Source organism: Acomys russatus, chromosome 31 (assembly GCF_903995435.1).
Source record: "Acomys russatus chromosome 31, mAcoRus1.1, whole genome shotgun sequence".
NCBI classification, from domain to species: Eukaryota; Metazoa; Chordata; class Mammalia; order Rodentia; family Muridae; genus Acomys; species Acomys russatus.
In genome coordinates this window covers 1,402,578-1,430,135 of record NC_067167.1, presented here as the reverse complement: position 1 = coordinate 1,430,135, position 27,558 = coordinate 1,402,578, and the positions used below count along the sequence as shown (strand labels likewise).

Here is a 27,558-nt window from a genome sequence, read left to right as displayed (position 1 = left end):
CTATGTGGGGGTCGGGGGTCAGTATGTACAAGAGTGTAACACTGCAGAACGGGACAGATGTAAGAGGCTGCGGCGGAGGATGGGCTAACCAGGTGTGAGCGAGGGGGATGACGCTGGCCACGGGACGGTGTGACAGACAGGACGAGGTGAGGTAACTGGTGGGCATGTCGCCCTGTTCAAGCATTCGGTGGGTCTCCAGCCCAGGGTGCCGGCAGCCATCAGCAGCCTGGAAGACAGCCGACCACACCTGTTCCATCTCTGAGGACTCTCCAGAGGCCGCTGTCCTTGAGCTGGAGGTTGCTCTGTGTCTTGTGTTCCCTACCGTGTGGGGTAAAGGCAAACATAGCTGCTGGAGGAGGTGGCTGAGAGAGTGATGGTCCTTGCACACTGGCACCAAAGCGCAGACAGCTCTGCTTCACTCCCAGTCCTCCCCACGGCCCATGTGGGGAAATCCAAGACACAGAACAGCAGCGTACCACCTGGGGTTTCACAGTGCATGGTATACAGGTTCAGTCTAGAAAGATGCAGTTCACCCCTCCAACCCCAGCTGGAAATCCATCCACCACCATGTCCCTAGCACGGGGACATCCTGGGGTGCGTGGTGGGTATGACCTGGGGTCCCAGAACCACTTTGCTGTGTTCTGAAAAGGAGCTTCCTTGTCCCCTCCCTGCCAGTCACCCACAGGCCAGCATGCTGTGTCTGCCGTGTCTAGCAGGTGAGGTCCTGGGACCAAACACTTGGTGCCAGAAGTTCCTGTGGTGACACTGTCCCCCAACAGTTAGGAGCGGACAAAGAAAGCAGTGGGTATCCCTCGGACTATGCGGGATTTCAGAGCACTGGGCGGATAATCTCAATAGGTGTGGCTGCAGAGAACTGGAGGGTCATCCCGGGCATCCCCTGGTCGTCAGCTTGCCCTGCATGATGGCAACCTGGGGTCTGTCAGCTCCCTGCCATAAAAATGGCTGGCGGGAAAGGGCAGCAGCGTCCGTGGTCTCTTCCAAGGCCTCCTACCTAGTTCTCAAAACCAGTTCTCTCATCTCAGAATGGAGGCTTGAGGCCCCCTCCCCCCGCCTCTGGGAACAACTCCCGCAGGTGGCCGTGGCTACAGGTCCTCTTGCGAAGAGCAGTCCTACAGGAGAAAGGTTGCTGGCTCTCTTTGTAGGAAGACTGCTGAGCTGAACCCTCACTCTACCCCCAGGTCCTGGGATGGGCACACACCCAATGCCCAGGTCCTCGAAGGCCTGGCTGCTACCTTGGGTCATTGTCCCACTCTCGCCCTTGATGTCTGCCCTCCGTAACGGTCCCAGGCTTCCCACCTTGTCAAGTCCCACCCTTGGATTCCAGGCTGCGGCTGAGGATCTGCCCTGAGTCCTGACACCTGTGGCATTATAAAACAGGCAAGACGGTGGGTGGGAAGGACCAGGTTCCCAAGGGTGGGCTTGCCTCCTCCCCACGGCTGCCGGCTGCCTGGGCCTGCTCTTCCTGACTCCTGTCAGCCCCCCAGAACCTATCCAGCCAGCAGCCAGCTTGTCAGAATTAGAGTCCCTTCCATCAGGTAGTGAAGGGACAGGGTCAGCCGCTCCACAGTGTCCGCGCCAAGAATGTTGCTCAGGCTTGGTGATCTCTCAGTGGCCATGACGGACGCTCCATGAGCAGCTTGGCTGCAAACTCTCACCCAGCGCTCCTCAGCTGCCTCAGAGAAGGCAAACATGCCTGGCAGAGTCCTCATTAACCAATTACCGCAGCACTAATTACAGGCTTCCTCCATGAAGGGCTGAGACAGTCCCAGCTGCCAGGCGGAGCCTCAATGCCCCGCCTCCAGCCCGTCCCCACCTCAGTCATCTCCCTAGAGGCCATGTGCACCCTCCCACTGGGTGCAGCCCAGGGCAGGTCCTGCATGGGGCCCAGAGCTAGTGGCCCTCAGTACTTGGCTGTCCACCCCCTCCCATCCCAGGCCAATCCCAGAAAAATGGCGCCGTGTGTGCCCTGCGGTCAAGTCTGTAGCCGGTTCCCTGGAGCCCTGGGCACAGAAGCAAGGGCTGGCTCTAAGGTACGGAGATGTGAGCGTCAACGGGCTCTGAGGGCGGAGGTGCGCCTACTCAGCATGAAGAGAGCAGGCCCACAGGGCAACCAGCCTGGGCCATAGGGCAAGGAGAGAATGTTCCGGCCCACACCCGCTACTCCAGGAGGCTGGCTGGAGAGGTGACAGGGGCTTTCTCCACAGCAGAGTCACTGGCCGTTGTAGCCACTGCCATAGGGCTGGGCACATAGTTGAAAGGGGGAACCCGTGCAGCCCTGCTGGGGGAGCCATGCCTGCTGGTGGGGAAGGCCCCCACAACAACACTCAGGCCCTCATGGCTGAAGGGTGCTGAGGCAGGTGGCTTGGTGAGGACTGGTCCATCCACGTCACTGCCCAGGGGAGCAACAGGGCCGCCAGCCGGGGCCTGTGGGGGATCCCTGCTCTCCAGGCTGGGTGACGTGCTGGAGTTGGTCTTAGAGGTGGCCATGTCCTCTGTCTGTACCACGGCATCACTGGTCTTGCGTTGTGGAGTCCCAGCAGGGCTGTCTTCGGGTGATGGGCCCCTGAGAGGCAGGGCAGTGGCAGGCAGTGTGCTGCGCAGGATATGGGGGACATCTTCGTCTTTGATACGGCGCCACGTGGTACCCGGCGCAGCGACCCTAGGCAGGGGCCCGGGCTCGCCATCACTTCCCCGGCGAGTGGCATTAGCCTGAGAGGTGGGAACAGAGGCGGTGCTATCTGGCCTGTGTGCCACACTAATGTGTGGCAGGGATGCGTACCGCTTGACTGTTTCAGGCCGCCCCGGGGTCGCCGGCATCGGCAAGCGTGAGGGGCTCTCAGAGCTGGTGCGCCTGGGTACACGTGGGGCGAGACCTGGCTTGGCCTGTGGGGACCTCTGCGATGCGAGGGGCTGCCGTGGAGATGCCCGCAACTCATCACAGCGAGAGGAGCAGAGGAAGACGGCGGGGAGTGCAGGCCGTCCACGACGGGGCGAAGCGGCCTGGGAGGCGGGGACCGCGGAGTCCGCAGAGGACAGCTCAGATCTGCGGCGACGGAGGAGCCCTGGAGATTCCTTGATAAAGGTGAGCTGCCTACGGAAGCCTGAGCGCTCCGAGGACTCACTGCCGCTCGAGCGGGCTGACGCCATGCGCACTAGGCCCAGCCGGCTGCTGCGCACCCCAGGAGCCCCATCAGTCCCAGTCCGGCCCCTGGGGCCAGGCTCTGGGGATGATGCCGCTAGTGGTGGTGGCCCTCGCCTGGCTGGCCTTTGCATGAACGGGATCCGAACCGGTGACTTCTGGGTCTTGTGTTGCTTAGCCAGAAGGGCTCGGGCCGGTGACTTGGGCACCGGGGACCCTCCAGGGCCAGGCAGAGGTGCAACGGTTGGAGTTGCCAGAGGGGACCGCCTGGGCAGAGGCTGGGACGCTGGCGAGGTCTGTGAAGAGCTTGAGGATGGAGTCTTGGCTAAGCGGGCCGGAGGGGTGGCACTCCTGGGTGGATGGCTCAAAGCTGCCAGTTCGGAGATCTTGCCTGGTCGGTGGAGGCTCCGTGAACGCTGTTGCCCCGGGCTGGGGGCCTTGGTGACAGTTTCTGGCTGAGTGGTCCCAGATCTCCCTGTCTTCTTAGGTGCGGTACAGGGTCCAGAAACTCCTTTGGACTGAGCCCGGGAGGCTGGGCTAGCAGTGTAGATCACCGTCCGTCCCCTGAGTATGGTTGGCTCCCCTGTCACCATTTTCTGGGTACCCTTTGCCTTCTCAGGACCACTAGGAAACCGGGTACTCCCACTGACCTTGGTGGAAGCTGTGGCGCGTTTCTCTGGATGCCAAGCACTCTTAGCCTCGGCCCCAGGCTTTCGCCCTTTCCTAGGCTTGGAGGGCTGCAGAGTGGAGCTTGCAGACAGCCCTGACCGCAAAGACAAGAGGGAATCAGATTCCGAAGAGGCCTCTAGGCTGGCCTTGGCCGCTGCCTGGTGCAGCCACGTGACGATGGAGTTCGCACCCTCTTGGATGGCCTGCCACTCGACACTGTCTAAGTCGGAAGCGGGATCAGAGCCGGGCACCTCATCACGGCATTTCCGGGGTATCTCAGTGGGCCTCACATCAGACCGAGCACCCCTGGGTTTGCGACGCCTTGAGCTGGGTGCCTGGGTCCGGCGCCTGGGCAGGGCTAAGCTAATACACCGCTGGAGTAATTCCTCCTCAGCCCTTGGGCTAGGAGAGCTGTCCCGTTTACTGCCCGGGCCGGGGTCCTTCCTTGTTGCCTGCTCCCGGCCTCCTTTAAGATGGCTGGCTGGCTGTTCAGAGGCCTCTGGCTCGCTGAGGGAACTAGCTGAGGAAGTCAGGGAATAGCAGGGTGGGGTCTCGTCCACAATCAGTCTGGGCGGGGCCCTCACAGGTGGTGCGGCAGGCTGTGCCGCCCTGGATGGGGTCTCCTTGCTGCCTGTGGGTTTCTCCCGCTTCAGAGCCCGAGGGATGGCGGACGCCCGCCGAGGTGGCGGTGCGGTGGCTGGTGGCTCTTCCTCAGAGTCATAGAAGCAGTACACAGCTTCCTCTGTGGGCGTTGTGAGGCACAGCGACTGCAGAGCGCCATCCCCTCGGGTCCGGGTCTGGCACGGGCCATCCTTGTTAGACCGAGCACTCTGGGGCCGGCTGAGGGGTAGTTCCAACCCCGCCCGGTTCCTGCTGACTCCTCGGGCGGCCTCTGTGCTCTTACCAGCGCCTGTTGCCTTGGGTCGGTGCCCACGGGTCTGCTTGGCAGGGGCGGCTCGGCCAGTGGGTTTCTGCCTGTCTCCAGGCCCTCCCGGCTTGTCCCGGGAGGGTCCCTGTAAGGTCTCATCGCTGAGCGAGGCAGCACTGGAAAAGTTGACCGGCGTGCCCTCCGCAGAGTCAGTGCCAGAGTCATCATCCCGAGCCGGGGCGGGGACTAACATGTACACCGGGACCGGCAGGGCTCGGCGGCCAGGCACCAAGGCGGAGGCCACCTTGTGGAGCCGGGCGGGCATGGCCGCCCCCAAACACTCACGCAGCGCTTCCAGCTCTTTATCAGCCGCCGACCGAGCCCGAGAACCAGCAGGTGCTGGGCCATCCAGGCGGCCCGCAGCCTCGTCCCTCCGACGGTGGCCGCCGCCACCCACTGCACGTTCTGGGCAGGCTTGTGGCCTCAGGCGCAGCTCCACATCCTGCTGGACGTACAGCTCGTGCAGGGCCAGCGCGCTGAGACTGGACGCGCAGGAGAAGTTCTCATCCGGCTTCTCCACGGTGAAGCGCACGCTGCCCGCATCCAGCTCTGAGGGCGGCTGGCATCTCTCCCGACAATCGGCGATGTCTAGGAAGCGCTTGACGTAGCTTTCCCACTGCAGGCTGAACTGGCTGGTCTCAGGCTGGCCGGGAGGCGCCGGCGGCGTCTTGCTGCGGCTCGGTGGCATCGTCTGTCCCGGGCTGTCGGGCAGCTCGCTAGGACTCACTGTGCCACTGCCCAGCCCACTGCACGGGTCACTGGGGATGGAGCTGGCAATGGAGCGGCTCTCGAAGCTGCCCAGGGAGCTCACAGAACTACAGCGGCTCAGGACTAAAGGGGTCTCTTGGACACAGTTCTCGGATGAGCTGGATGGTGTCGCATCCTCAACCCCAAGGCCTCGACTGCGCCCCCTGCAGGGGGCTGGGATGGACACAGGCAGAGAGGTGGAGCCTGATGCTGGCCACACCCCCTCCAGCTCGGCGTCACCCGGACCAGCCTCCTCAAGCCCTTCCAGAGATGAGTCACTGTCGTCAAGGTTCCCGGCCTGGCTTGGGCCAGCTTGGCCAGTGGAAGACAGAGAGGACAAAGAGCTACATCGGGAGAGGGACAGTGGCCCCTCCTGTGCCACCAGCTTCTGCAGCACCTTGCTTGCCACGGGCAGCGGGGAGGCCACCAGCTTCTCAGGGACTTTGCTCAGGTTATCTGCAGGTAGCCACGCCTGTTTCCGAGCCCCCGGTGAGGCTCCCGGTCCAGCGAGGGGTCTAACACCCGCCCCAGCAGCACCATCGAGCAGTGGCACGTGCTGATAGGTTGGGGAGAGCTTGATGGTGCGCACTCGGGCATCAGCGGCTGCCGTATCCCGGGCGGGCAGCTCGGCCCGGCTGGGAAGATCCAGGTCCAGCCTGCTAGGCCGAGTCTGCCCACGCATAGGGTCATCACGGTGCTCCACCAACGCAGCCAGTGGGCAGGGCCGCATGTGTTCTCGGGGACAATAGCCATCGCTTGTGCTACCACTGTTCAGGCTATCATTAGAGAGACTAGTATGGGCCGCCTTGAGCCTCAGCAGCGGGTGCGCCCGGCTGCCAGCCTCACGCCGCCCACCCTCGGTGCCCCGGCATGGAGAACAAGACTGGGCACGGCCCTCCCTTGGCGCCTCCTGCCCGGGGTCCCCCGAGCTGAGGCTGAAGCTGTCATCCGATGAGGTGTGAAGAGCAGAGATGTCCTCCACCAGTCGATCGATCCGAGCCACAGCTAACGCCAGCTTGGCCTTAGCCTTGGCAGCCACAGCCGCTTCCCCGCCAGTCTCCTTCTCAGCCTCCAGGCCACCCTGGCGGGCAGGTGGGGTGCGCGCCAGTGCCTGGCCCTGAAGGAAGGGACCGCCAAGAAACATAGATAGCACTGCTGGGCTGGCGGGCTCAGCTGTGGTGGCCACAGCAGCCAGGGATGGTGCGTCATCATCGTCAAAACAGCCAGAGTCAGAGGCGTAGTCCTGCACCAGCCCGTCCAGGTGGCGGAGGGGTGGCAGGGGCTTCTTTGAGGTGGTCTCTGCCTCGGGCAGACCCTGTTTCTCCAGGTGGCCAAGCGCATGCGCCAGATGCCGGGTGTCCAACTCAGCTTCCAGGGCCCTCTGCTTGCGGACGTACAGACTGGGCACGCAGGTGCCAGGGGAGACGGCCGTGGCGGCTGCCTGGTACTTAGCAGGCCGGTGAGCTAGCAGGTTCCGCAGGGCGGCAGCACTGCCCATGGCGATCATCTTGTGTTTGGAGTGGACGAGGTTGCGCAGCATGCCCACAGCCCCCAGGTCCCACAGCAGTTCCTGGTCTCGGGGGCTGCGGGCCGACAGGTTCCAGAGTGTGCCGCAGGCGTTGCTCACGATGGTCAGGCTGTGGGACGTGAGGTGCTGCAGCAGGGTCTGTAGGCAGTTGTGGTCTCGTAGCACCTGCCTGAGGGAACCCAGAGAAAAAGGAAGGTGGACTTGGATACCCCAGCCCTGTGGGGCTCACCACCTACACCACACTGCCAGTTGGGCCGTGCTGCCCTTCAGGCCATATCCGCTACAGGAAGAGTTCCTTCCCGAGGTCCTCAGCGCAGGCCCAGCTCAGCCATGCCCACCTTGGGGACCACCACACTCCCAGCTCCTCTGCACCCACTTCTACCTTGCTGAGCCCTTAGCCAAGTCAGTCAGGTCCACCCCGGCTTGCTAGGCTTAGCCACGCCCACCCCCACCTTGCCCGCTGCTGAGGTACCCCAGCTTGCTAGTCACTGCGAAGCTTAGCCACGCCCACCACATCAGACCCACTATAGCTTTGAATTTAAGAAAAATGAAGTAACCATAGTATAGAGCGTACCCACCCGGCACTGCACGGCTCGCCCCAGCTGTTTGGTTTTTGGTTTTGTTTTGAGGAGGCAGCTCTGAGGAAGCCATAGCCAGCTGAAGGCGGCCTTGGATTTAGCTCCCTGAGCCAAGCTCGTAGGTGTGTGCATTGTACCTACATACCTGGGTTTTTAATTTAGCTTCTTTGCTTTTAAGAGTTTTTTTTGGGGGGGGGGCGGGGGGTGGGGGGGACGGGCGTGGTGGTGCACGCCTTTAATCCCAGCACTCGGGAGGCAGAGGCAGGCGGATCGCTGTGAGTTCGAGGCCAGCCTGGTCTACAAAGCCAGTCCAGGACAGCCAAGGCTACATAGACAAACTCAGTCGCAAAAAAAACAAACAAAAAAAAAAAAAAACGGGTTTCTCTGTGTAGCTCTGGCTGTCCTGGGCTTGTTTTGTAGTCTGGCCTCAAACTCAAAGATCTGCCTACCTCTGCCTCCTGAGTGCTGGGATGATAGACATGCGCCCCCACTGATGATTATTATTATTTTGGTTTTTTGACACAGGACATCTCTGTTTTAGCCCTGGCTATCCTGAACTGGCTTTGTAGAACAAGCTGGCCTCAAATTCACAAAAGGTCCACCTGTGTCTGCCCCCCCCCCCCGGGTGCTGGGATTAAAGGCGTGGGCCAACACACCCAGCTAAGACTTAAATTTTAAATTATTACTATTTTATTTCATGTGTGTGTGTGTTTTGCCTTCTGTTCATATACTCACACCTCGTGTGTGCAGTGCCCACCAATGCCAGAAGAGGGCATCAGATGCCCTGGGACTGGGGGTACCTGTTACTGTGAGCCACCTGCCCTGAGTGCTGGAAACTCAACCCAGGTTCTCAGTAAGAGCAGTACATACGCACTCTTTTCTGAGAAGCACCTCCCACCTTTTTTTTTTTTTTTTAAAGAAAAGCTCTCATGTGATATCCCTGACTGGAGTGGCTCGCTGTAGACGCCAGGCTGGCCTCACAGATGCAGGGCTTCCTCCTCGCGCTCCAGGTACTGAGGTGAGCATGCCCGGCCGCGCCCGCACTATTATGACTGCTATTTACCAACATGGTGTATGTCATTCTATGTGTATGTATGCATGTTTGTCTGTGCACTGCACGTGTGCCTGGTGCCCACAGAAGCCAGAAGAGGACACAGGATCCCTTGGAAGAGCCAGTGCTCCAGCCATGGAGCTGTCTCTCCAGCCCCACAATACCAATGAATGTAAGAAGTGGTCTAGGGGGCTGGAGAGATGGCTCAGAGGTTAAGGGCACTGGCTGCTCTTCCAGAGGTCCTGTTCAGTTCCCAGCACCCACATGGTGGCTCACAACCATCTATAATGAGATCTGGTGCCCTCTTCTGGCCTGCAGGTGTACAAGCAGATAGAGAACTCATACATAAAATAAAATCTTTTTTTTTTTTTTTTTTTTTTTTTGGTTTTTCGAGGCAGGGTTTCTCTGTGTAGCCTTGGCTGTCCGGAACTCACTTTGTAGACCAGGCTGGCCTCGAACTCACAGAGATCCACCTGCCTCTGCCTCCCGAGTGCTGGGATTAAAGGCGTGCACCACCACCGCCCGACAATAAATAAAATCTTGAAGAAGAGGAGGCAGAGGCGGCTGAAGGGGCTGAGGAGGAGGCCTAGCAATGGTGGCATGTGCCTTTAATCCCAGCACTCTGAAAGCAGAGGTGTCGGACTTCCCCTATGTGGTTCCTGCCCTCAGAGCCTGCCCTGGCTTCCCTCAAGGGTGGACAGGATGGACAGGATTGTGGACATGAAAGCCAAATAAGCCTTCCCCTCTTCACGTTGCTCTGGCCGTGGTGTTCATCGCAGCATTAGACTCCTAACGATTACACTGTATTACATCTAATAGAACAACCGGGCTCTCAGAACTAGGGAGGACAGAGCGACGTGAAGCAGGTGCGCTGCCCTCCCCCAGTGCTGCCCTCCCCCAGCCAGGCATGCAGAGCCAGGAGCTGACCTGTAGTCCTCTCGAGTGGCAATGAGGCTTGACACGTTGCGCAGGATGCCGCCGCCGCTCTCGATGACCGCCAGGGAGTTCCCTTGGCAGCGGTAGGTGAGGGTGCTCACCAGGAAGCCCAGGGCGCCGTCCACCTGGCAGATAGCTGCCTTGTTCTCTGTGCTGTGCGCAGACAGGTTCCACAGCGCGCTGAGCACACTCTTTAGGGTGGACTCCTAGGGTGGAGAGGGGTATGGTCAGCATGAGGGGGCGTGTGGGGGGATGGGCAGCGTGAGGGGGCATGTGGGGGATGGTCAGCATGAGAGGGTGTGGGGGGAGTGGGCAGCGTGAGGGGTGGCCACTCAAGGCTCCTCCACTGTGGCTGCACAGGATGGCAGCCCTGCACTCAAGAGGCTGATGCCGGAGGACTGCAAATCCCACGCCAGCCTGGAATATTTGTAATATACTATACATGGAATGCTACACGCGTAGCTCTATGGTAGAAGAGCGGCCTGGAAACCCCGCCCCCTGGTGAAGGGCTGGGCGGGGCTTGGCAGGAAGGTCTCCACATAGCACGTGAAGGCCACAGCTTCCATCCTGTTTAGGTGTTTAGGGTTGGAGGGCTCAGAGCTGTAGGCTCAGGCATCCAGTTTATTTTATTTTTCCCCAGAGACAGGGCATTCTTCACCGGCCCCAGCATGTGCCGGCTCTGAGCCTGTGGTGGCTACGTCTGACACCCCCAATCCCATGCCACCCTGCAGTGACTTTTTTGAGAATTCTGGAATTAGGGGGTTTTGTTTTCTTTTGTTCTTTGTGTTTTTCAAGACAGGGTTTCTCTATGTGGCCTGTCCTATGTAGACTCCCTTTGTAGACCAGCCTGGCCTCGAACTTACAGTGATCCACCTGCCTCTGCCTCCCAAGTGCTGGGATTAAAGGTGTGTGTGCCACCACGCCCAGCTGAGTTTTGGTTTCTTAAAACAAACAAACAAAACAAAAACAACTGGCTGGAGAGATGGCTCAGAGGTTAAGAGCACTGTCTGCTCTTCCAGAGGTCCTGAGTTCAATTCCCAGCAACCACATGGTGGCTCACAACCATCTATAATGTGATCTGATGCCCTCTTCTGGCATGTAGACAGAGCACTACATACATAATAAGTAAAAATCTTTTTTTTCTTTTTGGCTTTTCGAGACAGGGTCTCTCTGTGTAGCCTTGGCTGTCCTGGACTCACTTTGTAGACCAGGCTGGCCTCGAACTCACAGAGATCTGCCTGCCTCTGCCTCCTGAGTGCTGGGATTAAAGGCGTGCGCCACCACGCCCAGCATGTAAGTAAAAATCTTTTTAAAAAAATAAAATAAAAGAGTGGGAAAGAGGGGAATCCACAACGTAGCAAAGGCCGCCCTGGCACCAGCGCTCACCTTGGAGGCCCGCAGCACGCACTCCATCAAGGCGGTCATACTCCCGACCTCCCGCAGCACCTTCTTGCTGTTGATGTCGGCCCTCCAGGACAGGTTACGCAAAATGCTGGACACCACCTGGCCAGGGAGGTGGGGGGTGGGGTGGAAGGGGCAGCCTCAGTGGACCCAGAGCCCGGGTTCCAAAGGGGTCACCTTCCTCCCACCCTCCCTGGGTACCTGATGCAGCTCCTCACTCTCCGAGGCCAGCTGGGCCACGATGGCTTCCATACAGCCTCGGCGGGCACACAGTGTGGCCTGTTGGGATTAACATGGAACAACTGAGGCTGAGGACACAGCAGTAAGAAGGAGTCGCGGGGCGGGGGCTGGAGGAGGGGAATGCCCTGCCCTTTCTCTCTCTTCACCCCACTGGCCAGCTGAGGAACGTGGGTCTCAGACAGGTAGAGGCATCTGGACTGTGCCAGCCAGGAGGCCACAGCTGTGGAGAGGGTTGTCTGTGGGAGAGTGCACGTGCGGGGGCGCGGGGTGTGTGTGTGCATAAGGAAGCCAGTGTGGTGTGACGCCACCGAGCCTCTGCCCTCTCCAGGCCCGGCTCTGCCTCTCTAACCATCTGCATTGTGGAGATGACTGTGTCCACCTCTTAGGACCACATCCGGGCTGAGCTCAGATGGGAAAGTCTCAAGATGGTACCTGAACCCCGCCCACCCTTCTCCCACCCCCTGGGAACCTTGTTGGCGACGTCTCCAAAGGTGAGGTTGGTGAGGGTCATGCCGGCGTAGCGGCGCAGGGCAAGGTTGAGCGGATCCCAGGTCATCTTGTGCATCTCGTAGTCCACCTGCAAAAGCTCTGCCACGGCCTGCAGCCCCCCTAGAGGTGCGGGAAGGAAAGTGGGGTGACACAGAGAGGCCAAGGCCAGCCAGCGGGGGCCAGGCTCCCCACCCCACTTCCGAGTACCCGCCTTCCCAGTTCTTAGACAGGCCCAAGCGCACACGGCCCAGCCCACGCTCTGTACGGTGGCGCCTGGAGGGGTCAGCCACTCACCCAGCTCATTCATAGCCCGCCGGTATTCCTCGTCAAAGGACAGTTTCATCACCGCACAGGTAGCCTGGCAGATCTGAGGCTCGATGGGGACCGGGGCTGTGGGTAGGGGTGAAGTTAGATTCTCCCTCCTAGAGGGAAACCCACACTCTCTCCTGCCCTGCCCCTGACTGACGGCCTCCTTCCTCTCAAGGCAGCAGAGCTGTTGCTGCTCACGTACCTGCATAGCAGAGATAGGTACCTGGAACCTGCCCCTGTGCTAGTGACCCAGTCCTGTAACCTTAGAGCCCCTAGACTAAAGCAGGAGGATCACAAGTTCAAGGCCAGCCTGGATAAATTAGTGAGAAAAAGAGGACCGGTGTGAGCCGGGCATGGTGGCTCACGCCTTTGATCCCAGCACTCGGGAGGCAGAAGCAGGCGGATCTCTGTGAGTTCGAGGCCAGCCTGGTCTACAAAGTGAGTCCAGGACATCCAGGGCTACACAGAGAAACCCTGTCTCAAAAAACAAAAAACAAAAAAAACCGGTGACCTGCCTCAGCGATATAGGCCTCAACTAGAATCCCATAGCGAGGGGCTGGGGGCGTGGTCAAGGGGTGGAGCCCCGCCCAAGAATCCCCCAGTGAGGAGCTGGGGGCGTGGTCGAGGTGGAGCTCCTATCTAGAATCCCCCAGTGAGGGGCTGGGGGCGTGGTCAGGGGTGGAGCTCCTGCCTAGAATCTCCCAATGAGGGGCTGGGGCGTGGTTAGGGGGTAGACAGACTTGTTCCTTCCTTTGCCTGGCGGCTTTAAGATGCCTTGCTTTCAGCTGGACACAGCAGGAAAGCGTAAGGCTCTGATCGCTCCCTACCCCAAGCCTATCTATCCCAGGCCCGGTGGTTGCTGCACACTCACTGCCTCCGGTACCACTCTCTGTCCCGCTGTCCCGCGCCTGAAGCCAGTCCCAGCAAGTCTCGCAGTAGGCTCGGATCTGCTCCAGCACGTGCAGCACACGCATCTCCTTGCGTGCCAGGCCCTGATCCGGCTGGGAGAAAACGATGTTATGCAGGGCGGCGTTGGCACGCATGCGTGCATCTTTGGCACCGGGCGCCCCGGGGGTCCCCGTGCGGCCCCCAACCCCGGACTCAGTGCCATGAAGGATCTGGAGCAGCAGTGGCAGACAGCCGGAGCGGCGCATGGCTACGCAGCTCTCTGGCGAGCTGGACATGGCCAACAGCGTGCGTGCAGTATCTTCCTGGTCGCGTGTTGCCAACATGGATAGAAGCCAGAATACCACCTCCACCTGCACAGGAACAGGGGTGACGGCAGGTTCACAGTGGGACCTGTGTTCTATCAGCTCTAGCAACCTGAGTTGCTTGGGGACCCTCACCCTATGCCACTGGCGGTCCGTCGTCAGGTTTTCCCTACTTACCTTGCTGTTGCCAGGCTGAAGGGTGCCATCCTCAGGGTGCGTGGGGACTTCCGCCTCCTGCTCTTCCTCCACTGGCACAGGCTTCACTGCCAGCAGAGCCTGCAGGAAGAGCATGAGGCCGGGGGGGGGGGGGGGGGCTTCAGTGTGCAGCGCGCGCAGGCTGCATACCTCTTCCTGGGTGCGGGATAGGGAAATGACCCTGGGTTGAAAGCATCACCCCTTCGGCCCTAGCTCTGCTTCTCCTGGTACCTGGGGTTCCGTCTGCTGCACCCGGTCCTGGGCTTCCAACAGCTCCTTGTCAATCTGCTCCAGGCGCGAAGCGCGGATCTAAAGGACGGAGAAGGGGGAGGCTAACTGCTCGCTTGGCTGACCCCGCCTCCTCCCCGCCTTGACGCCTCCCACCTCTGCCTCCACCTCTTAAATCTCCGCTCGACCGCTGACTCCTCCCCTTCAGCGCACCCTCCACGCCCAGATGCACCCCCGCCCCACCCCGCACCTGCGCACGTTGCACCATCTCGTCCGAGGTGCCGAAGCGCTCCTCCATCAGCGAGCGGATGTGCTGGGCCTCGAACTCCAGCTGCTGCCGGATCAGATCCATCTGCATGGAGAACTGCTGGGAGGAGTGGGCTGTAGTGAGGCGCACCTGGCCCCGGCCCGGCCCCTCAGTGCACCCCACCCCCGCACCTTCGCTAGATGCGCCCAGGGAGCTCACCGTGTCCACGTGTGGCAGCTCATCCAAGCGCTTGGACAGGCCCTGGAGCTGAGAGTAATACCATAGCTTCTCTTTCTCCTCTTTCTCTATCTCGCTCAGCAGGAAGCATCTGAGGGAAGAGTACAGGAGGCCTCCTTATCCGTGGGGCGTTCGCAGGAACCCCACCCCTGCTCCCAGCTCTGAAGTGGGCCCAAGGAGGAACTGAGCGGCTGAAGAAACGTGAATCCCTTTGGGAGGCCGAGGCAGAAGGATCGTGGAGTTTGAGGCCAGCCGTGACCACAGCGTGTAACCCAGTCTCAAAACAAGGGTTCAGCGAGATAGCTCTGCAGGCAAAGGCACGCATGGCCACGTCTGAAGACTCAAATTCCATCAGAACCCACGTGATGGAGGGCAAGGAGGTGACTTCTGCAGGCAGCCCTCTGACCTACACGCACACTCAAGCACACGCAAATAAATACAGATGTAACTTGAAAAAAAATTCTTTTTTTTCGAGAAAAAGTTTCTCTGTGTATCCCTGGCTGTCCTGGACTCGCTTTGTAGACCAGGCTGGCCTCGAACTCACAGAGATCCCGCCTGCCTCTGCCTCCCGAGTGCTGTGAGTAAAGGCAAGCACCATAATTTGAAAAATTCTAAAGCAGCAAAACTATGGGCTTGTGTGCCTGTCACCTCAGCACTTTGGGAACTCAGGGATCTTGACCAACCTTGACTAAATGGCACAGCCGAAGGCTACCCGAGAGCCTTGTCTCAAAAAAAGATAAAATATCCGGGCAGTGGTGGCGCACACCTTTAATCCCAGCACTCGGGAGGCAGAGGCAGGCGGATCGCTGTGAGTTTGAGTCCAGCCTGGTCTACAGAGTGAGTTCCAGGACGACCAGGCAGTATAGTCCCAATAAATAGATAAATAAACAAATGAAAAGGAAAGAAAGAAAAAGGATTTCTAGGAAGCCCCGAGAGCCTTGAGGGGTCCTCAGCTCTCCAACATCCTCTCACCTCCCAGTTTATATCTCCAGTGTGTCCTGCCCAGAAGTCCCTCTTCCTAACCCTGTCACCCTGGCCCTGAGGAGGCTGAGACAGGGCGACCGTATCCAGTCAGTACTCAATGCTGAGACCCCTTTCTTGAAATTTTTTGTTTAGGGGCTGGAGAAATGGCTCAGTGGCACAGATGGCACTTGGCTGTTCTTCCAAAGGACCCGGGGTTCAATTCCCAGCAGCCACATTGCAGCTCACAACTGTCTGTAACTCCAAGATTGGACACCCTCACACAGACATACGTGCAGGTAAAACACCAATGCACATAAAATAAAATTTAAGTTAAAAAAATAAATATATAAGAGTTTTGTTTAAATGGCCTGGGAAGTTAAACAAAGTGGGTAGAGGCACTGGTCAGCAGGGCTGACAATCTGAGTTTGACACCCCCGGATTTCCTGGTGGTGTCCTCTGACTTCCACACATGTTTCTGTGGTGCTCCCCAAAGAAACAAATGTGTTCAGACAGGAGGAGGAGGAGGAGAAGAAGAAGAAGAAGAAATAACAACAGGAACAAAAAATTTTTCCCATTTTATGGAGGAAGTCACACTGCGGAGCAAACTTACAATCAAGTTGTGTGCCCATAACCCATCAGGCTGACCTCACGCAACCCAGACGGGCTGAGCCGGGTTGCCCCCTCTGGCGCTGCCCCCTCCACTGGCCCTGAGCCCAGAACTTTTGGGCTTCTGTCCTTCCATCAACAAAGGCCTCCTTGAGGATCTTTGGCTTTAGGCCTGATTCTGAGCCCTGACTTTGGATGCGGCTCTGTCCCTAAAGACGCCTGTATGTCTCGGACCGGGGAAACGGGGGGCGGGGGGGACCACTTCTCCCAGGAGCGTTCACCGCTGCCTGGAATGTCTCTACATCCTCTGTCTTCCAGCGAGGGTTCAGCCCGACAGGGGTACAGCGGAGATGGGAGCGGAAGAGCCTGGAGGTGGGTGTGGCTGGTTTGGGGGCGTGGCCGCACACCAGCGAGCCAATCAGAGGGCAGGGGGTCCTGGGGGCGGGTCCCTTTCCCAAGCCCTCTCACCGCTCCTGGTCCAGTTCTTCCAGCAGGCGGATGGTGGCCCGACTCAGCTCCCCGAAGCTGTCCTTTGATGGTCCAGAGCCGTGCACTGGGCTTCCCTCTGGGGTCCGGGCCGCAGGCTCCGGGCCCAGGGCTGCGGGTTGGAACTTTAGGTTGTAGAGACTGTTGACGTCAGACTGAAGTGCTGGAGGGAGGGGGGGGGGGAGGGAGGGAGGGAGTCACTGGTGAAACTCGGAGGCCTGCTCTTGCTATATTCCTACTGGCCATGGGGCATTTCCGAAGTCACTCACCTTTCAGTTGCTCCAACACTTCTGTCTGCCCGGAGGACACCAGAACTCGCGCCTCCTGCTCCAGCTTGCCCTGGAGATGTTTCAGGACCTCCTGCGGGCATGGTGGGGAATAGAGCTGGGAACATCAGGGTGGCCTGGGCACAGGGACATCTGTCACCCTGGCAGTCTTAGTACCCTGGGGACCCCTTTCTCGGTGCTTTTTTTGTTTGGTTTGGTTTGGTTTTGTTTTTTGTTTCTTTGTTTTTTGAGACAGGGTTTCTCTGTGTAGCCCTGGCTATCCCGGAACTCACTCTGTAGACCAGGCTGGCCTCGAAGGTCTGTGTCTCTGACCCACGCCACCCTCACCTTCATGCCAGATGTCTCTGTCTCCAGCTTGGATAGATGGGTAGAGTTGACCGTCAGCTCCTGCCTTAAGTGTGTGTTCTCGGCCTTCAAGGCCTCCACCTGCCGCACCAGCTGCTCGTAGGAGGCCACGGAGCTGGCCATCCTCAAATCCTGCAGTGCCTGGGGCCAAGAGGTCACAAGAGTGGGAGCTGGTCGCCGGTGCCCCTTCAGAGAGGCCTGCACCCCCAGCCCCAGTCCTCTCCCCAATCCTAGGTGCGCGTACTGGGCAGTCACCCAGGAGCCTGCATTTGAGATTGACATAGAGAAAGAGGGCAGTAGAAACTCGGAGGCCCTGCATGGCTGTTTGATGCCCACGAGGCTGATGGGCAGACAGACAGACAGACACACCCATACACAGCTGCACTGACAGCCAAAGGGACACACAGACATCTGTCACCCTGACAGTCTAAGTCAGCAGGTGGGTGAGCCATCTGGAGGCCACCGGGCTCACACACTAACACAGGAGAAGCTGACAGCAGACAGACAGACAGACAGACAGACGGACGGAGCTGATCCCATGCTGAAGCACAGATTTCCCAGGCTGGCAGACATATGGGGGAGGGTGGGTCACAAGCTGGCCCAGAGCAGTGTGAAAGTCAAGGAGCCCTGGCTAAGAGAACTATGGGCAGGAGGCAGGGGTGGGGGGTGGGGGTGGGGACTCACCAGGATGCCCCTATGGGTTCGAGTCCTGGACCTGGACCCCTGTGATCCCATGTCCCTCCATTCATGCAGGGGCCCCCAGCAGCTCTGTTCATGGCTCAGCAGCCTCTGGCCTGGATACCGTGCCCTCCCGCCGGCGCCCCCCCTCCCCCCAGTCACAGCCCAGCTCTTTGTGCTTCTGTCTGTCTTTTCTCGCATGTCCAGCGTCCTCCCTCAGCTTGGCTCTCCCTCCAAGGCCATCCGGAAACCTCCACAGCCCCCTTCTTTGTTCCCCAGCATCTGTGGGAGCCCCCTCCCTCCGCCTTTGTCTGAGGTCCACCAATAGCGTTGCGTCCCATCTGCCTCCTCCTCCTCCTCTTCCTTGGGAGCCCCTCTCCTTACCAGCCTTGAGGCTTCATCCCAAACCAACCACACCCCCACCCTGCTTAGGTGACACCTGCTCCTTTGTCCCCTCCCCCCAGCATACATAATCTAATGCTCCTTTTTTTTTCCTCCTTCCCTGGAAAGTCCCTGCCCACCCTGATGTCACCCAGGACATGAGTGGAGGCAGCGAACGAACGTCTGGGGGGTCTCAGCCCCCCATCATTCCATCCTGTCCTCTCAAAGCGCCTGCTGTGGGCCTCGCCAAACCTTCTGGCTTCTTTCTACAAAAGACCTAAACCAAGAAGAGACTAGATACCCTATGAGCATATACAGGGGGAGGAAGTCCCCCTCAGGAACAGTCATAGGGGAGAGGAGTAAGGGGAAAATGGGAGGGAGGAAGAATGGGAGGATACAAGGGATGGGATAACCATTGAGATGTAACAAGAATAAATTAATAAAAAAAAATTTTTTTTAAAGACCTAAATCTCAGCTATTCCCAGGAGAGAGAAACTGAGGCCCAGGGCTGATGGGAGGTTGGGGGGGGGGGGGAGGAAGGCATATGTAATCAGAATCCAGACCCTAAGATGCCCAGAAGTCCAGGGAGTTACCCTGGCACGGTGGCACACACCTGTCATGCCAGCACTCAGGAGATGGAGGCAGATGATCAATAATTCAAGGCTAGCTTAGGCTACATAGTGAGTTCAAGGCTAGCGTGGGCTACATAAGGCTTTGTCTCAAAAGATCAAAAAAATGAAAACAAACGAAAAACAGACCGGTCCTTTCTCCATGCCTCAGTGTGTCCATCCGAAGGTGGGAAAATTCCACCCCTGGTGGCCCCAAGGGCTAATGGGAGGTCCCAAGGCTCCTAGGTGGGTTCACCTCGATGTTAATCCTACCCAAGTCAAATTGGGGGTGTCCTATCAGGGCTCATATCTAAGTTAGCCCCTAATTGGAGCCGAAGGCACCCATGTCGTCAGGAGAAAGAGATGGAGGCCAGGAGATACACACTTCTCCTCATGCCCGACTCCACAGACGCTCCCAGCCCACACGTGATGATGGTTCCCCTCAATGTAGCTTGCTATTGGGACCCCACAGGACTACCACCCCTCCAAGCTGGGTGCATCTGAATCCGACGCCCCCCCCCCCCCCCGCCAGGCCTCCACACCCCTCTCATCAGGCGGGTCCCCTGGCCTCTTCCTGCTGGCTACATACTGAATTCCTGTCCTCCCTTCAGAAGGTTCCATCCTATTAGCGCTGTGACCCTACCCATGGCTCCCAGTGCCCTGGGGATAAACCCTGACCCCCATAGGAGCTAAACGAAGATGAACCTGCCCTCAGCTTTGCACACGAGGCCACCTTTTCTTACTCCTGTGGCCCGACAACACCCTACCCCTTCCTTCAGAAAGCCCCCCTGTCTTCCTGTCACCCCAAGGCTCCATCAAGTGACCACCTGGGCAGATGACTGACAGGGAAACGGCAGTAAGTGGATGTGGGTTTACTGGGAGTGATTCAGAGGAGGGAGGCCCAGCATCCAGAGGAGCTCATCTTTGAACTCCCAGCATCCTCTTCCCTTTCCAGAGAGGAAACAGGACAGACCAGAGACACACAGCAACTCCCCAGGGACGCACAGCATCCTGTTCTCCGACGGTCCTCCATTTCTTAGGCATCATCTCCCAAGAATCCGGTGTGGGAGCCCTGCGTGTGTGTGCGTGCGTGCGTGCGTGTGTATGTGTGTGTGTGTGTGTGTAGGACTAGCCGCAGCAACTCTGATGCCTGCTTCATCCAGACTCAATTTCCCTTCAGCTCCTATTCTGCTTTTGAGTCCATACTGACAGGGCGCGGCAGGGCGCGCCCCTGCCCCTCCGCCCAGGGGAAGACGCATGGCTTACTTGCATCTGGGCTAGCTGTGAGGCTTCCTCCCTCCTCTTGGCTAGGCCTGCAACCCAGACCTGGGTGTCTGGGTCTCCGTGGGTCTCAGCAGCACAGGCAGAGGGGGGTTGTTTGGGACGGACAAAGCCGGATCCCGGCCTGGCCAGCCGGCGCTGCCGCTCCCGGCGCTGGGCGAGACCACCGCAAGCGAACAGGGGAGGATGCGGGATGCGGGATGCAGGTGCCTGGGCCAATGGCAGCGCGGGAAGACGAGCTGGTGCCATGGCGACAGCCAATAGCTAGACGGGGCGGGGACCGGTGCTGACCGCGGGGCGTAGGGCCGCCTCTAGGGTTCAAGATGATGGAGGGACACTGGGATTGGCAAAAACACTTACCTGGGAAAGGCCCCAGGTCCAATGTCCCATGCAAAACATCACATTGATAAATATTACGCCAAAGTCTTGGGTAAAGGGGACCGCTCAACCCACCGGCTGGGTGTGGAGGTGTCATGACAGGAGATGCTGGGAACAAGCAAAGCCCCAGAGGTTCTGAGTGACCTGGGACTCGGAAGGTTGGGAGATGGGCAGGCACCTCCTCCCAGTCTTTCTCCACTCCCGCTGCAGAGCATCCCGGGCCAGGGCCTGCCATTTTGGGTGACAGTTCCTCTCTGTGTCTCTCTGTCCCTGTTTCTTTCTATTCTTGGTTTTGGTTTTTGGAGACAGGGTTTCTCTCTGTAGCCCTGGCTGTCCTGGGCTTGTTAGACCAGGCTGGCCTCGAACCCAGAGATCCACCTGTCTCTGCCTCCCGAGTGCTGGGATTAAATGTGTGCGCCACCACTGTCCGCCTCTGTCTCTGTGTCCCCTTTGGTCTGTCTGTCTGTCTGTCTGTCTCTCTCTCTCTCTCTCTCTCTGACTCCCTGATGTCCAAAGGGTCTTTGAAGGATCCCCTTGAGTGCATAACCTACAAGCCTGAGGCTGCAGAGATGGCTCAGGGTTCAAGAGTGTATACTGCCCTTCCATCGGACACAAGTTCTGTTCCCAACAGCCAGGTCCTGTGGCTCACAGCTGCCTGGAACTGCAGTTCCAGGGGTCCCACACCTCCAGTGACTGCCTGCACCTGCTCACATGTATGCACACAGGCGTGCATGTGCACGTGAAGCCCAGGTCTACAGTTTCCGAGCAGCCCTATGGCGGCCAGCCCCACTCAGAAGAAATAAAAACAAGATATAAAGGTTGCAGGACAAGGTGACCCACGCCTGTAATCCCAGCACCCAGAGGGGCAGATGTGGGCATATCCTTCTGAGTTTGAGGCCAGCCTGGTCTACAAAGCGAGTTCCAGGACAGCGAAGCTACATAGAGAAACCCCTGTCCCAAAACCGCCCCCCAAGTCTAGGTGGTGGTGGCGCACACCTTTAATCCCAGAACTTGGGAGGCAGAGGCAGGCGGATCTCTGTGAGTTCGAGGCCAGCCTAGTCTACAAAGTGAGTCCAGGACAGCCAAGGCTACACAGAGAAACCCTGTCTCGAAAAACCAAAACCAACCAACCAAACAAACAAAAAACCTGCTCCCCCCCCAAAAAAAAAAACCCCATAAAGGTTGTCAGTGCTGGGAGAGGTGGCTATGTGCTCTACTGTGGTAAATCCCATTTGGGGACCCAGAAAAACCATGGAGCTCCTGCCCCTCTGTGGATGTGAAGGCATCACAAGGACACCAGGCCAGGAAGGGGGTGCACTCATACCCCAAAGTGTTTCTAGGCACCAAGGGCCTAAAGACTTCCATCCATTCAAGGCCCTTCCTACACCTGCTGCTGCCCTAACAGAAGCCTCCCGGCGGTCGCTCTGTGGCATCTAGCGGCAGACAGGGCTGCCCCTGCTGCTGGGGAGGGAGGAGGTGGCGGAGAGGCCCATGCTAGAGGTGGGGAAGGCTGTTCTTCATGTGTGTCACCCCAGCACTGAAGCTGAGGCAGGAGGATTGCGGGGAGTCTGAGACCAGCCTGTGCTAGAGGAGGGAACCGCGCCTGGAATGGAGGTAGAAGCTCGTGGTTTTTTTTTTGTTTTGGTTTTTCGAGACAGGGTCTCTCTGTGTAGCCCTGGATGTCCTGGACTCACTTTGTAGACCAGGCTGTCCTTGAACTCACAGCAATCCGCCTGCCTCTGCTTCCCGAGTGCTGGGATTAAAGGCGTGCGCCGCCACCGCCCGGCTTTAGAAGCTTGTGTCTGATCAGGAATGGTGGGTATCCGGTGCAGCAGTGTAGCGGGGTGGGGCGGGGTGGGGCGGGGCGGGGCAGGGCAGTGGTGGGGTGGGGTGGAGGTGGGGGAGGGGGGCATGAGGTTCAGCCCAGGCAAGCAAGGCTGGGAACACAGGGAAAAGCCTCATATTCAGGTCAGAGTTGAGCAGGGCTGGAGTTGGGGTTGGGTCAGGGACAGAACTCAGAGCCTTTGGGCTTCAGTTCTGCCTTGGCCTCCCTTTGTGACCTTGGGAGTGACTATGGCTGGCCTCTGTGTCTAGCTTGGCTGGAGGGCCAAGTTCCTTCTATTCTGTTCCCTCCTGAACACCACAGTTTGCTAGGTCCTCTCTGGCAAGGGCTGGACTAGGGCAGGGAAGACTGGCCACTCCCACACGGAGAAACTGAGGCTTGAGCTAGGAAACACACTGCTTCAATTTACACCTGAGTCCCAGTCAGGCCTCTGGGGAGAGTGGGCTTTCCTCCTGCCTTCTCTCACTGGAAGGCGATGGGGGGCCCCTTTGGCAAGATGCCCTTAGCCCCAATCCTTTACAACATTGCCCACTTCTCTCTCCCTCCTTGCTGGATGAGCCACAGATGCCCCTGTCACTAAGTACCGGAGGCCTGACCTTCAAGTGACGTGGGACACCCTGCACATGCTGCAGGTGCCCAGCCTCCAATTCCAGGGTCCTCCAGGCTCTTCCTAATGGGTGCTATGCACCCTGGGACCGCTATCTGTGATCCCGCAGAGGTCACTGGACCTCCAGAATCTGAAGGCGTCCCACCAGCCACCCTCCCTGAAGTGGGCGTCGCTGGGTGTGAGGTGAGTGCAGAGGCAGCAGCATGACCACATCTGGTCATCATTTGGACATGGCTGCATGCTGGGTGACGGAGCACAGCCTAATGGGGGGGGGGGGAGCTAGCAGCCGCTGGACCTCAGTTTCCCCAGAGAGGAGCAGGCTGACGACACAACGCAGCTTCTCCAGAAACCCCCAGCACACAAGCTTTTCTTTGGCTCGGTCATGTGACCTTGGGGCTGCTTTGCTGTGCCCCAGCCTCAGTTTCCTCTTCCATGGCGGAACTGCAATGCCGCAAGACTCAGGAATGTCAGTCGTCAGTGGACACTGAACGGGCAGGTCCTAGCTCAGTAGTGTCCACAGGGAAACTGAGGCCTAGCAAATGCAGGGCGTGGTCTGTGCACTGGCTGGAGTGGCAGCCCTCTGTCCCCAAATCTGCTGGTCTCCGGTCTCCGGGAGAGGAGAGAGAGGGTCTCCCTGCGGAAGGATGCTCGCAGAAGGAAGGCCTGCGCCTGCGCAGGACCGAGGAGGGGTCGCAGCAACACAGGGGAGGGGAGGCCAGCCCCATGCACATGCTCAGGCAGTTTCCTTGGCAACTGTCTCCAGAGCAACTAAGAAAGACCCCCGACCCATCAAGTCGGCTAGCTCCAGCCTGGGTGTCCTCTACTGTCCCCCGGGGCTGTCGCTCCCACAGTCAAGACCCCACCTAGTTGTCTCGACACCCTCATCTGCGACCAGGACTCTGTACCCTACCTGGTCCCCACGCCCTACCTGGTTCCCGAAGAAGGCTGAGTGCAGGAGGCTTAGGAGACCCAAAAGCCCCATGGAGCTTCGGCCGCCAGGACAGCACGCACCCCGCCCTCGGCCGCAGGGATGGAGGGGGGGCAGGAGCACTGCGCCTGCGCACCGCCAGGGGCGGGGGGGGGGTGTTACTCTACTAATGAGGGCTGGCCAGAGACTCTGAGGATGGAAGTATAAGGGAACCCCCCCCCCTAGGCAGAGCGACAAAGCGCATTTCTGATGGGCCTGGGGGGCGCCCTAACGGCTGGAAATGGTCCAAGGGACTCCCATTGAAGAGGGGGGCCCATAGAGAACCGGGTGTGTAGGAGCTTCTGCGCCACCCTGTGGCTGGGACGTCATGTGTCCGCGCGTGGACAGTCCAGTCACCTGGCTGCCCAGAAAATGCTAAGTGCACAAGTCATTCAAACACTTGCTGGGTGCCAGCCTTGGAGCTGGGTGCAGGGCATGGAGCGGGGCCACTGCATGGGGACTGTCATGTAAACCTTATGGAAACACATACTGTGTGCTCGACCCTATATAAGGACAAACAGGTCTAGACCCCTGGCCTTTGGCTACTAACAATAAGCAAAAGTTAAGTCATCTGGGCAGTGGAATCCCAGCTCTTAGGAGGCAGAGGCAAGTAGATCTGAGTTCGAGGCCAGGCTGATCTAATAGAGTCGAGAACAGACAAGGCTCTGTTACACTTTCATGAAACAAACAAAAAGCCAGGTGTGGTGGCCCACGCCTTTAATCCCAGCACTCAGGAGGCAAAGGAAGATGGATCACTGTGATCCTGGTCTTCAAAGCGAGTCCAGGGAAACCCTGACTCAAAAAACAAACAGTTAAAAGTCTGCCTTTAATCCCAGCAGAGGCAGGTTCAAGGCCAGTCTAGTCTACAGAGTTCCAGGACAGCCAGGGCTACACAGAGACACTGTCTTGAAAAAACAAAAACAGGAAAAGGTGCCTAGGATGTAATCTAGGTCAAAAGCAGGCGACCCCAGTGACCAGACTGAGGGGATGGGCACACATCTAGACAGGCAAATGGATATGGAGAGACACACTGATGAGATGGGGGCACCTCTGCCAGGAACTCAGCTGGAGGGGCGCAGGTGTCTACAGAGGGAGGTAGGTGGGGAAATCTGAAGAGGAGAGACCATTGGCCTAGGGCTGCGTGCGGGTGGGACTGATGACAGGACCACCAGTTTCAAGCTACAGGGTACCCCACAGCTGCAGGTGATCCCACATCCACTTCTGGGCAGCTACCACCGGCATGGCATGGTATGCACACCAATACAGTCTTGCAAACCTGAGTTGGCAAGAGCCAACAAGAGAAATCCTGTCTGGAAAAAAAAAGCCTACGGTGGATGGAGGCCTGTCCTGAGGTACCCTTGCCTGGTGTGCATGCCCAAGGTGCTCCAGGAAACAGTACAGCCGGCTGTCCACTACCACCCGCCAGATCCATGCCAGCGATTGGGAGGCATGGGCAGGGGGATCTGACCCGCCAACCTGGTTTAGGGCTGGCCAGGGCTACAGAGAAGCCTATCTTAACAAAACAGGCCCATCCCACATGTGGCTTTGGTCATGTGGTCTCCCAGAACACCTCTACCAGGTGTGGCAGTCCACGCCTGCTATCCTCGGATAGCTACATGGCCACGGTCTGCAAGAACTGCAGCAGGGGGCTGGAGAGCCGCTCAGAGGTTAAGGGCACTGCCTGCCCTTTTGAGTTCAATTCCCAGCAAGCACATGATGGCTCACAACCATCTAGAGTGAGATCTGGTGCCCTCTTCTGGTGGACACGAAGGGAAAACACTGCGGCTACATGATAAATCTTAAAAAACAACAAAAACCTGCAGCAGCACTAAAAAAAGGTACCTACAAGGCACCACTGTGTCAAGTCTCCTTGGAAGTGTCACTACCACTCTGCAAGTGTCCCCCACAAGCTGCGTCAGCCCACACCCACCTCTCCTCTCAGTCCCTACCAGCTCTTGGCCCCCACACCTCAGGCCCTGCTCAAACCACCTGATGTCCAACCCTGGCTGCGCTCTACAGTCCAGCACACAGCCCGGAGTGTGGGGCAGCTGGGCTGAGAGCAACCGAAGACCACAGCACACACGATGCCCCCAGAGCCACGGTGGCCTGTGACAGCCACCACGGAGGGCTCCAGGTTCCAACCCCAGACCCCGACAAGAAACCAGAATCCAAGGACTGAACACGAGTCTTTATTGGCCGCGGCTATTTGAGGGGGATGAAGCGGGAGGAGTGGGTGGCCCCGATACCAGGCCGGCCGTGCTTCACCGGCTTGTAGGTGATGGAGAACTCGCCCAGGTAGTGGCCGATCATCTCCGGCTACAGGGCGAGAGGAAGCAAGGCTGGGCGTGAGCACAGGAAGGGAGCCACCCCACCTCACACGCACCCCCGGACCCACACTCACTTTGATCTCCACCTGGTTGAAGGTCTTGCCGTTGTACACGCCCACCATGCTGCCCACCATCTCGGGCAGGATGATCATGTCCCTCAGGTGCGTCTTCACCACCTCCGGCTTCTCCATGGGTGGAGCCTCCTTCTTGGCTTTCCTCAGGCGCTTGAGAAGCGAGTGTTGCTTGCGCCGCAGGCCCCGGTTCAGGCGCCGCCTCTGGCGGGCGCTGTACAACTGCATTAGCTGCTCACTGTAGGGGGTAGGGGGTAAGGGGGTGACAGGGCGCCCCAGGGACGGGAAGGGGGTGATGATGGGGGGGGGGCGCCCCGGGACAGGGGGCTGCACCGAAGCAGCCACTCACAAAGCAGAGTCCACCCACGAAGCCTCACCACCAATGGCCCACACACCGCAAAACGAGCCCCAGAGCTTCCACGGGTGGTGGTGTGAACTGGGGGGGTCACACCTTTTGCCTTCCAACGTCCTCCCAACCCCCCGCCCCCCGACTGTCCCTAAGGTCGCACGGAGGCGTGGAGCCCGGTGCCCGTGGGCGGCACAGCGAGGCTGAGGCGGGGTAGCTCGGCCCACGTAGGACTGTCATGGCATGGAGAGTTTGACCCCCAGCGCCATGAAAGCGACCAAACCACTTGGGAGGCGGAGGCAGGAGGATGGATCCCGAGTTCGAGGCCAGCCTATGCCTCACCCAGGTGGCACGTGCACAGGCTCCGGTTCCATTTCCTGCCGCCCCCCACCCCCGCCGCCATCTGAGGACACGGAGCCGGGGCCCCTTACTAGGACATGTCCAGCAGCTGGTCCAGGTCCACGCCGCGGTAGGTGAACTTGCGGAAGGTCCGCTTCTTCTTCTGCTCCACTTCCGCCTGCGCGAGCGCGAGTCGGGGTTCGCGGGGGGCTCAGGAGGCTTCCCCGAGACCCCCCTCCCCGGAACCCGAAGGGGCCGGCTCCGCGAGCTGCAGCCCGGCTACGGCGGCCGGGAGGTCCCATGCCGGCCCGCGCGCCCTCCGCCGGCCCGCGCGCGCTCCCCGGACCCCGCATCCGCAGCCTCCGCGGGCCCGAGCTCAGCGCCCCACGCCCGAGCGGCGGCCCGGGAGCCCCGAGCGGATGGCGGCGGATGCGGCGGGTGCGGGCCGCGCGGAGAGCGCCGGGAACTGCGTACTCACCATGTCGCCAGCTGCTCGGAAAAGGAAGCGTTGGTCGCGTCTGCGCAGTTATCGCGAGCTCCGCCGGGAGGCCCCGCCCCTAGGCGCACCCTGCGCTTCCGCTGTCCGGAGACCCCCTATCGCCCCCTGCGGCGCGGAGGTCAAAGCGCACCTAGCCTCCGAGGAGGTGGGGGCGGGATGCCTTTGTTTTGTTTTCTGCCTCTGTCTGTCCCTATTTGTCTTTGTCTGCCTGTCTGTCTGTCTCTGTCTCAAGGCAGTGGTTCTCAACCCGTGGGTCACAGTCCCTTTGGAGGTTCCTAGCACATCAGATATTCATAACAGCAGAGCTTCATAACAGTAGCAAAATTAGCAAGTAGTCACGAAATATATACATATATAGTCAGACAGATAGACAGACAGGAGGGGAGAGAGAG

The 27,558-nt window shown here is 59.1% G+C and overlaps 2 protein-coding genes across 3 annotated transcripts; both read right to left on the bottom strand.

The window, feature by feature from the left end:
* Window positions 1-1,610: 1,610 nt before the first annotated feature.
* Window positions 1,611-23,654, bottom strand: Apc2 (APC regulator of WNT signaling pathway 2). 2 transcript variants are annotated; one of them, XM_051172908.1, is made up of 15 exons: window positions 23,546-23,654; window positions 16,824-16,982; window positions 16,479-16,569; window positions 16,192-16,372; window positions 14,137-14,245; window positions 13,921-14,037; window positions 13,674-13,751; window positions 13,425-13,523; window positions 12,908-13,295; window positions 12,022-12,117; window positions 11,708-11,847; window positions 11,200-11,277; window positions 10,984-11,100; window positions 9,589-9,803; window positions 1,611-7,201 (listed from the first exon to the last, which is right to left on the bottom strand). In XM_051172908.1, the coding sequence occupies exons 1-15, from the start codon at window positions 23,597-23,599 to the stop codon at window positions 2,179-2,181; spliced, it is 6,945 nt and encodes a 2,314-aa protein (XP_051028865.1). In that variant the 5' UTR covers window positions 23,600-23,654; the 3' UTR covers window positions 1,611-2,178. The 2 variants fall into 2 exon arrangements, with proteins under 2 accessions (XP_051028865.1, XP_051028866.1); XM_051172909.1 differs by having other exon boundaries at window positions 13,921-14,034.
* Window positions 23,655-25,757: 2,103 nt separating this feature from the next.
* Window positions 25,758-26,224, bottom strand: Rps15 (ribosomal protein S15). The gene is made up of 2 exons (XM_051172862.1): window positions 25,986-26,224; window positions 25,758-25,900 (listed from the first exon to the last, which is right to left on the bottom strand). Exons 1-2 carry the CDS (start codon window positions 26,208-26,210, stop codon window positions 25,787-25,789), a joined length of 339 nt encoding a protein of 112 aa, XP_051028819.1. The 5' UTR covers window positions 26,211-26,224; the 3' UTR covers window positions 25,758-25,786.
* Window positions 26,225-27,558: the final 1,334 nt, after the last annotated feature.

Bases quoted from the DNA above. Each gene is read 5' to 3' on its own strand.
- Apc2 (XM_051172908.1), bottom strand. From the start codon at position 23,599: ATGGGGCTTTTGGGTCTCCTAAGCCTCCTGCACTCAGCCTTCTTCGGG. The intron at 13,752-13,920 runs GTGCGGGGTGGG...TCCGTCCTTTAG, and splicing joins AGATGGTGCAACGTGCGCAG to ATCCGCGCTTCGCGCCTGGA. The intron at 11,848-12,021 runs GTGAGTGGCTGA...CCGCACCTCTAG, and splicing joins GCGGGCTATGAATGAGCTGG to GGGGGCTGCAGGCCGTGGCA.
- Rps15 (XM_051172862.1), bottom strand. From the start codon at position 26,210: ATGCAGTTGTACAGCGCCCGCCAGAGGCGGCGCCTGAACCGGGGCCTG. The intron at 25,901-25,985 runs GTGAGTGTGGGT...CTCGCCCTGTAG, and splicing joins TCAACCAGGTGGAGATCAAA to CCGGAGATGATCGGCCACTA.